Source organism: Nicotiana attenuata, unplaced genomic scaffold (assembly GCF_001879085.1).
Source record: "Nicotiana attenuata strain UT unplaced genomic scaffold, NIATTr2, whole genome shotgun sequence".
NCBI lineage: Eukaryota > Viridiplantae > Streptophyta > Magnoliopsida > Solanales > Solanaceae > Nicotiana > Nicotiana attenuata.
The window spans coordinates 173,770-184,536 of NW_017672304.1; the positions used below are offsets into that span (position 1 = coordinate 173,770).

General features: G+C 35.3%; 1 protein-coding gene across 4 annotated transcripts; it reads right to left on the reverse strand.

Annotated features, from left to right (window-relative positions):
* Positions 1 to 2,234: 2,234 nt before the first annotated feature.
* Positions 2,235 to 9,365, reverse strand: LOC109212668 (BTB/POZ and MATH domain-containing protein 3-like). 4 transcript variants are annotated; one of them, XM_019376335.1, is made up of 4 exons: positions 8,636 to 9,365; positions 7,283 to 7,631; positions 4,535 to 4,805; positions 2,235 to 2,776 (listed from the first exon to the last, which is right to left on the reverse strand). In XM_019376335.1, exons 1-4 carry the CDS (start codon positions 9,028 to 9,030, stop codon positions 2,565 to 2,567), a joined length of 1,227 nt encoding a protein of 408 aa, XP_019231880.1. In that variant the 5' UTR covers positions 9,031 to 9,365; the 3' UTR covers positions 2,235 to 2,564. The 4 variants fall into 4 exon arrangements, with proteins under 4 accessions (XP_019231880.1, XP_019231879.1, XP_019231883.1 ...); XM_019376334.1 differs by having other exon boundaries at positions 2,235 to 2,779; positions 8,636 to 9,363; XM_019376338.1 differs by having other exon boundaries at positions 2,692 to 2,776; positions 4,495 to 4,805.
* Positions 9,366 to 10,767: the final 1,402 nt, after the last annotated feature.

Sequence of the window (10,767 nt, forward strand, 5' to 3'; positions counted from 1 at the left end):
TTCTCGTTGCTCGTGAAGATAGTGCTAATATTTTCATACCTTCCAGTTCCAAACTGTTCTACAGCTTTGTGCTTCTACTTAATCGACTGAAAATTGTCTCCTTGTTCTATGCTGTGAAAGCTCAGAACATCTATTTTTATGATTCACAGGAACCACGGCAAGTGTCTCTGCATTTACAGGCAGAACTATGGCCAATGCTTTAGAATCTGGAACAGTATCATCAGCTGATTGATCAATCGGATTCGTAAGAGGTGAAATCTCCAGTTTATGGTTATTCTCATCATGCTTGTCCAACTTAGTCGCTGGAGGATCTGACAAAGCATTGGGAGGCCCCAATTCTAAGATAGGACTAGGTGGACGCCTGAATATAAAAATGACTAATTAGACACCATCAGCTACCCATATAGTAGCCAAAACCTATTGTAACATTTCTTTCTCTATTCTTTTTGATAACTATGCAAAGCATCACTATTCAAAAGCATACAAGTACTCATCTTCCCAACAACAACAACAACAACGTACCCAGTATATTCCCACATGTGGCTCATCTTCCCAACAATACCTAGATAATTCTTGATCTGTAATGTATGATGCTTAAGCAGGAGTATCATCTTTAGGGACAATGATGGAGGACCTTTGGTGAAAACAAGGCTACAAAGTGAAGATTGCCATTCTGGGAAATACCGGCCTGCTGTAGAGTTCTATTGTCATCTCTGACCTTTCCCTGGTCAACCGTAATCCACTTCCCGTGATAGTTGTTTAATTTTGATAAGGGTGGTATCCAAGCCAGCTTGCGCATACCTCGACTAATTCAATAGGATACCTGCTACCTCCCACCAACACAAGTATCAGGTAACTCTGTCCACCAAAGCTTAGACAAATGGGGAAGAACCAACCTAGTGTATTTGTCTTTATTATGATTTGAACCTGAGATCTCAGGGTTATCCACTTCATCCACTTCATTGACCACTAGGGTACACCCTTGTATGCCACTTCCAAGGATAGCTGTTACTGCTTCATTTACTGTTCTCTGCATAAGAGATTAAAAAACTGTTTATTTGAAATTCCAATTATCAAACAAACAGACACAGAAAAAGAAGTTCTCGGCATAAAAGACAAAGAACTATTTATTTGAATGCCACTTATAAAAAAAATGTTTATTTGAATCTGCCTCATAAGAAAACATTTAGAAGAAAGTGACTCCTCGAAGGTAATATGAAGCTTTCCACACATAAAAAATGCCTAATATGCATGCAAAATCAAAGAAGCATAAATGAAAATAGGAGTAGTAGTTAATACCAAGGGCATAATGCAGCACCCATTGAAACCTGAGTGATCTTCTCAAAAACATATCTAGTTGCTCCTTATCAAAAAGGAAAAGAACATACCTACTTGCTCTTAACATTTGCACATACGATCATCTTATTAGTTGGTCTAATGTTAACATAAACAGTGTATACATCGAATCCCTACAGCTAATACTAGAATTCCTGGATGCATAAAGTCCAGCAATCTTGATTAAAGATAGAAGATTTTCTAGAGTTCACAATGCATCTGAGATTGACAGGAACAAAAAATAGAGTGTCTGTGAAATACCTTCAGCGAACCAATTGCTTCCATTTCAGGAACCTTAATATAAAGCTGTGGCACCTTGAAAGACTTGATGCTAAATTTTACTGGAAAGGAAAAGTCGACTCCGGTCAAAAGCTTTTTCGAGAAAAAAGTGTATCTAATCCAGAAAGGAAGAAAACGATACAAAAGTGGCGAAATGCAGCCCAAACTCAAATCTGAAGTCTCTTACCATTAAGATACTTCTGATGATTTCTAACTGATGCTGAAACCCAACTCCTGTAGAGAAAGACAGCATACTGCTCAGTAAGACAGCATAAACCACGGACCTTTAACATTAAGGATGCTAATAAGGTATTGAACTTCACCTGAGATTGTGGGAGAGGTAATAATCTCTCTCTTGATTCCCTTTTCAGGCGATTTTAAAATGCTTTCACTACTAGGCTCCTTGTCATATGCCACAGCACAGCTATAGTCATCACATAGTTCCCTTCTCTTGGATGATTTTCAAGTCGACGTCTTTCATTTGCACACATGCTTTTCCTATTGCGATAAAAGGGCTTCATATGGTGATTTCAGTATTATTTATAAACCAAGAAGTTACTATAGCATCAGACATTCAAAGTACCCACAGACAGACACACACACATCAATAAAATCAAAACTGAGCAAAAAAATAATACGTGCATCACTTATATGGGGAACTCGTTACATATTCATTAAAGCTGTGTCTTACAGAAACAAGTAGCTCAGGTAGTAAAAAAAGATAACAAGATACATTATAGACCACCTATCCTGCCCTTAGGTTGTTTGGATCAACAGAGGACATGAAACCAATAATGCTAACATTAAAAGTTATCACTTAAGCTCATTAGAACTGTTCCTACATCCCGGTAACAACGAATTGACTAACATAAACATAATCATCAGCTAAATTTTCTAGTAGCAGATTTTCTACCAAGAAGCTTGCTTTGCACTCAAAGACTACTATAAGATTACATCCGTCTTCGCACACGCCTAGCATTTGGATTAACAGATTCTGCTGCAGCACCATCTGCCAGATCCAACCCAAAGATGCTGCTGCTAGTCCTTTTCTTGCTAGACATCACAGTCGCCTTCTCATCAACTGATGCAACTGTTTCCAGTAGCTCTGACAACAGTGACGGGCAGCTCTCTTCTAAGTGCTTAAATCCTTCTGACTGCATGACTACTGTTTAACAACAATCAGTATTTTAGCAACTTACTGAAATAATGGAGGAAACACATCTTATACAGGCTACACATACATTAAGAACTTGAGGCTGTCAAACAAATTAAGCAAGAACCTGTATGGCACGGATTATAGTTCCAGCAGAGGAAAACAATACTATTGTCACATGTTGAGGCTTCCAGTACTTGTAACACATTGCCCAAACCAGATTATAGGCATAACGTTAGCTAAAAACTAGCAGGCACGAGACAATCAATTAATTCAACTTTATTATTCAAATTTCAACTTGCACAATCAGCATCAAAAGCTATATGATCATAAGTATAAGGTTAGCTAAAAACCAACAGCCATGAGACACAATCAAGTAATTCAACTTTATTATACAAAATTTAAAACGGGCAGATGGGAAGAAATCACCAAGGAATTTGTCTCTGTTGGAATTTGTACTCTATTCTCTCATGGTATTCATCCCACTATAATGAGCGTTAAGCCACACCCTTGGATGTCTTCCCACTCTTAAATCTCTCATGCCATCATTTAAACTTCAAGTATCCATCCAAACATTCTCTTTTATGGTGTCGATTGGAGAAGTGTAGCAGGAATATATCTACTCTGCAAATTTCTGGGAACTTTACCTCAGAACTTAACTTTTTAATAAATACAAAATATTTTCTCTAAAAATAGTACTACACACAACATCAAACTATCATTTTCCATGATTCCTGTCACCTATATCAGGAATCTTCATCTTTAAAAAAATGAAGTCAGACACTCAATATTGTACACGGAAAAAAAGTTACGTGCATCTACAACGTCCAGTTCAGCTTTTTTCCCTACTAGGAGTTATTAAAAGAAGAATAAGCATATGTTGGTTAGACAAGAAAAGGAGAAACACTCACGCTTAGTTTTAAAACAAGTGTGCCCCCATGCTAAAGAAGAATGATGCAAAGGTTAGATCTCATCATCTATCTATCCGCAACTAGTACCATTGGGTCTAGAAAACCCAATCTAGCTTCTCGCACGTACAGGACCCGACCACATTAACTAACGACAAACTTAGCTAACGAGCTAAACAAGGCCAGCAGATTGATAAAATTCAATGTAACTTGTTGGCTATCAGAATTGGGGGTTCCTTTAGAAAATGCAACTGCAAATATTAAAGATACATCCTTTTTAAAGATACTAACTCCAATAGCCAAAACCACTAACATATTCTTTCAAGAATTTAAGCAATGTGTCCGCCAAGTCCTAGGAGCCTAACCAACTGGCAGTACTGACATTCAACAATCCTCCACCAAGAGCTCCAAAACATTTTAAAGAAGTTCTAAAGGAGATCTTGTTATTATATTCCCATGGATACCTATTTTGCTAGATGCCTCACAACCGATTCCTGAACTTAACACCACAAATAATCTATTGGAAGCCAAAATCACCTTTTTATACAAAAGTAAGGTCCCTCAGCGAGATTCAACAGAGATTTTTTCTGAAAATGATGTTCAACAAAGAATTTTCAGAACCTAAGCATATCCATAAGTCATTTAGCAAAAGGAGTTCAGGGGACTATTGCTCTGGTCTATGGATACCAACTCTTATCTTCGCTTATCATTTGAACTGGACTACAATGAAATATGGCACAAATGCACTGGAAATGAATAATCAGAGACAAAAACATGTCTGCAGATAAACAGACATTGAAAAACTAGAAATGACATAACCTGAAACATTGCACTGCTCACATCTACGGACTACACGCACCTCCCAAGTTTGTTGCTGCAAATTTCAAACATATGGCTTTAAGCTGTAGGCATTGATGCTGCTCCGAAAGGGAAAGAGTCGTAGCCACTGTATCCACATTAACTTCTTCACATAATTTAGCCTCGCATAACTGTTTCAGCCTATCTAAACCAAAGCGGTCCGCTGCAGCCAATATATGCTGCATCATTATAGTAGATGTACGTGTTGAAGTAGAGCCAGCAATTTCAAGCAAATCCGGAAGCTCATCAGAGTAAATAAAATGGAGCATAGCCTACAAAACAGATGTACACTATCATCCCAGCTATTAGAAAAAGCCCCAAGGTTGGCACAAGATATGCATGTGCATTACAAAATGGTAATGAACAACTTTTATGGAAAGAAACTCGATTTGGGAAAAGTGAGGTGGAAACACCATGACTATAAGGGATGGAATTGCTTAGCTAACTGCTAATTTCTTTCAATATATCCTCTTAGCGATAGAAAGAATAATGGAGGACATCATTCTGTCAGCTTAGTTAGTTCTTAGATATAAATTCCAGAAAACCATCTAAACTTAGTATTATCATGAGGTTCCAATTTATATAGAAACTAGTAAAGGATAGCCCATGCTATGCATGGGCCCAATAGCACTATTACTTAAATATCGGAATAAAGATATGTATGTTAGAGTTACACTGAGTTCATCTTCAAAGGATATTAAAGTTATTCTCAAGTCACCTAAAGTCATTAAAATCATAATTTTATTAGTGTTAGCTAGTACTTGAAAATTAAAATTTAAAAGGAGCATATATTTCATGATCATATTGTGTGAATTAGCAGGAGTTATAACATTTTCGTTCTACTAATAAGCATTAACAATCTTCTTTTGTTGCAATATCAAGTTATCTAATGCAACTACAATTAGATTCACATTTAATATTACTTCATGTCTAAAATAAATATCATTTTAAATTTTTTGTATGATCATTAAAAAACTCATATAAAACAATAATTATAAAATTTATTTGATTAAGTTATGTCTTATATTATAGTCAAATTACTCATTATACTCTGGGGGTAATTTATTAGATCGAAAATAGATTTAGAAAAACATAACTAATGTCGTTTTAATTTCCCAAAACAACACTTATTTTGGTCAAATATATTTAGCTAAATAAAACGACATTATTTTTTAGTGAAGGGAATATAAGCTAATTTGAACTATTTACATGTGAAATAAGTAGAAGAAGAGGACTCTTGTTTTTCGGTTTTACGTCAAAATAGACTCTATTTTACTCAGGAAAATCGTTTGCTCAAATAAAGATTTTAATGTTATCTTTATAAGATTATAGAGATGCATATAATAAAGTTAGATGATTTTACTTCAATTATTGATTATGAAAATTAATACTACTATTGCTTTATAAGAAACAAAAACTCTTAAAGTTTGAATGATGGGAAGAAATATACGTTTAAAAAAAGAAATTTTGAGAGCACATATATCCAACTAATTACGTAATTTAAGTTAATACGGATCAAATTAAAAGAAAAAACATAATTGTGCAAGATTTAAGACATGTTTTATATCGCATAATAGAATCCCAATTGACCCCAACCACATTGCAACTTGAAAATCTCCCTTTCCATACAACATCCATTGATTATATCAGAAATAATTCTAGTATATTGCAAATTTTAACTAAATTATTTGATTATACAAATAGAATAATAATAATAATACAATGTATATGTGTATATATTTGTTTATGCATTTTATTTATACAATATTCCTAGTATATTTACAGAATAGGTAAAACATACCTAAGATATACATCAATATACATGAAATATTTATGAAATAATTTTAGTATATTTCAAATTTAATTAGAAAATTTTAATTATACAAAAAGTATAATAATTGTATAATGTATATGCCTTATTCAAAGGTCACGTACAATAAGCTACAAAACTTGACCTTTATTTAGAATTAGGATTGCTCATTTATTATTCAATTAATTTTATGAAAGAGAAAGAAAATAAGAAGAGAAGAAAAAGGATGGTTTTTCAATGTTATCTCCAATGGCATTGAAATAGTCGAAGAGGGCCCCACTTGATCAGTAAGTGGCACTGTGGCAGTTTTAAAGTATTTCAGTGACACGTGGCATGAAAAAGTTGAGGTGGACCCCATAATTCCAGAAAATTTATCAAGTGTGTACCAGCAATAAAGCTAACAAGTACAATATCTCAAAAGCATATAAACAATGAAATTCCAGAAATACCCCTATGCCAGGCAGACATGTTGACCATGAGCTGCCTGGTTATCCCCACTTATAGTATAGGAATAGAAATTGGCTGTCTTTCTGAAATATCACATTCTGTAGACTCTCTACTTTTTGGTATAGCTCTTGTACGTAGGATTGTATTTTCCATCACCAATAAAATTATTCTGCTTATACAAAAGATTTAGTTAGTTTTACCAAATACTGTAATGTTCAAAGATGTTTAATGTACAGAACATTAGCCATAAGATTCATTTAAGCCTAAGTATAACAATGCTAACTAAGAAAGGAATGTCTAATAAAGAGCAGTGAAATATAATTCATTTACACCTTTAACATACAAAATGAATCTGGAATGTCCATGGGAGGTCTGATATCCCCTCAATTATCTATTTTCACCCTAGCTTTCTTCTTAATTTTCTTTTAATGGCAGAAATCATTATATCAATGCAAGAACTTATTTTGAACAAAAAAAGCATGAACTTATTACCTTGAAAATTGAGGGCTCAATATCCTCAAGTTCTACTTTGTCTGAATTAGGATTCCCCACAAGCCCAAAGAATTGGGCTCTAAACACAGGAGAACGAGCAGCTAGTATCAACTTATGAGCCTTAAAAGTCTCTTCGCCAACACGGAAATCAATATCACAACCAAGTTCAGCATCCAGCACATATTTGAGACTTTGGCCCATGTCTGATGGAGGAACAGAAACACTATAATCTTTGGGTCCTTCAACACGAGTTCTCACAACTCCAACAGTACAGTGCATAGACAGGCAATCATCCTTCAGGTAGTCAGAAGTTTCCAAAACTGATCTTCTGAAAAATCGTTTGTAACCCCTGTACGTACAGGCAAGAAATTCCATTAGTTCGAGCAAGAGAGGAAGTTATCAATGTGCTTAAATACCATGGAATCAAAAAGGTAGTGTAGTGACCCAACAAAACAATTGGTGAATTATCTTGAGCTTTAACAAGGATACTCTTGTTATGAAGGGCAATCATAATATATCAAATCTGTCATTTTTCACTAAAAAAATTATATTATTCCATTAATACAAGATTTACAAAATAGTAACAAAATGAACTGTGGTTTCATCAACTGATCATTAATATGGAAGTTTCACGAGAGAACTGAAAATGGAACATACAAACACCATTCAAAGTGGTAAAAAGAAAAAGTTGAGTCCTCAAATGGCTTAGCCAGGGGTCAAATCATGAGGCTGAACCAGATTTCAGTAAGTCAATTCTCTAAAAAACTAAAGTTAATGATTGACTTGCAATCATTTAGAGTTTCCCGGAGACAAAGTTAGATATACCCCTGCAACCAAGGATTGGTTCTTTTTTACCTTTCTTTTTCTTAAATCTTATAAATACCAGTGAGTCAGAATCAACTTGTGGACACCTTGACTATTCCACCATATACTTATTGCAAATAGGAAGATTTCAGTATTCTGAATTACTCTAACTCTTCAACCACTAGGCCACCTCAACAACCAAGGTCAAAGGCTTGTGCACTAAGATCCCGCTATGCGGGGAAGGGCCGGTCGGGGGAATGGCAGGAGCAGATTGGGTCTTATATATACAGCCTCAAAGGCTGTTTCGGCAGCTTGAACCTGTGACCTCTGGTCACACGTTGAACAATGGGAGGAAATAAGAAAAATGCAATAAGGGTAGGCAAAAGCACTCCTATTTCAAGTATATCGACAAACTTCTAATATGCAAAATCCCAATTACACGCAACATAAACCCTAAGAAACATAAAAACCTAAACCATTTGGCCACGAATCTTGCTAATTTAATAGTGTCATTACACAAGCTAGCAGATGAATAATTTGCAGACATACCACATGCTTCCTCTATATTTCAAAGAATACGGGCCACTCTCGAGCGCCCGATCAAAATGGCTATGAACTTTATGCTTCCCTTTTCCGCTCTGATCCAATAGTGTCAGCTCGAACAGCGCCCTGACATCAGTGCCCTCACTAGCAAGGGCGATGAAAACAGAGACATACGTGGAAGAATCCTCAATATTCTTACCATCAGGGTAGAAATAAACGGCCCAATCATAACCCCCCACTGTGAATGTATCGCTGGTTATGTACTTTCCGGGACCCATTCCTTTAGCCAGGGAGTAACCCCTGATGGTGAAATGGTGGGACCCATTCACCGTCTCGTTTATCGACTTGGAACATGAATCAGAATCATCCCCCCCACCGCGGTCCTCGTAATCGACGATCATTTCATGAGAACGAATGAAGGTGAAAAAAGAGAATACAAACAGAAACCCTAAAAATGGGGAATCGAATTACCCAGGGATCAAAGTTGAGGTGCGAAAGAGAAGGGGAAATTGATACGTGAGAAGCAAAATTGGAAGGAAATTGAGGGAAGGAAACTACAGTTCGAGCAGGTGTTTGGCTAGCTGGGGAAACTGCAGAAAGCTGAGGAGCGAACGGCAGGAAAACGAAGCGGTGAGGAAACTGTGGTGGTTGGGGAGGGGGGGGGGGTTAAAGGAGGTGGATGGGGTCCGTGGATGATTTGATGTGATGGATTTATGGCTTTTTGGAAGGCTTTGGAATTGGGATGTTACGACGTTAAGAAAACGTCATTTTATTGGCTGCGACTTGTCAAAATCTGGTGGCCCTCTTTTCTTTCTTTTCCTTACTTTTTCATTTTTCGCTTGCTTTTTCTTTTTCTTTCTCTCCCCCTTTTCTTTTTGCGTGGGGTCGTTACTCCCCTCCGTGCGTAGTTTTTTTACGGTAACTTTTTTATATTGTAATGTAAAATATTTTTTACATAATTTTTAAATATATAAATTTTATTTCAAAAAACTTAAAGATTTGTATCTAAATTCACAATTAAAATTAAGAAGTTTAATTCTAAAAAATCGAGTTTTGTCACGTAAATTAAGAAAGAGGGAGTATCTTTTAATGTATACTGCTCCAGAAACAAATTTACAAAATCAGGTTTTCCTTTTTCTATATTTATCTATCTATTTATATCTATATTAATATCTATCTATACTATATTAAAAGTGGAAGCTCTAAGCTAAAAAGTTAAATTACCAATTTACCAATTAAATACCCTAATTGCAAACATTATGCGTACATACAGCTCACCCAAAGCTTGGTGTTCTTTTGCTAAAAGTCACAACCATTCATTCAAAAACCTATCTTCTCAAGTCCTTTTATAAAAAAAAATCTCAAGGCTGATTTAAATTTTTTAATCACTATTCATTGAGTAAATATGTCTTCTTAAAAGAATTATTTTTCGGGTGGGAATAGATATCTCAACTTTAATTGTTAATCTGGCATTGATTGAAAGGAGACGCGAGAGGCACATACTTTAAAGTCGATCTTTCAAGGCTGAGAAGGAAGAAGTAAAAGTGGACAAGCCATGGAATTTTTTTTAAGTATTCATAAGAATACGTGTTGATTAGTGTAACCATTAAGAGATAAGTAGATTCGATGGGTTTACATGGATAGTTGATAACACTCAATTATCTGTTTCATCCAAACCTTTCTTTGTGGGCATATATATTTGGACTATTTTTTAAGCGTGCGTTAACATATCATAGGAGAAAATACAATTAGTGTGGTAAAAAGCAAAGTGGATTAGACCTTTTACCGGTGCATTCGTATATTAATGGTTAAAAACATGGCCAAAAAGTATATGGCATAAATGATAGCATCAAAATCATGGATTCAGAAAAAGAAGAAAGTGAAAATTCAGGTTCTACTTTCTTTATGTTATAGTAAAATATTATAATTATATTAGTGGATGTCTATAACTCCTAAAGAAGTTATTCTCACTACTCTTCTCCATTATGTAGATAATTTCCACTACTTCTCACCATTATAGTTGTAACTCCCACACCTCCATAACCTCCCCATGATCTTCCTCCATGATCTCAAATGTTTAATGTCATATTTATGGTATTCTTTGGTATTGTTTTGTATAGCTCTATGTAATCCTATAA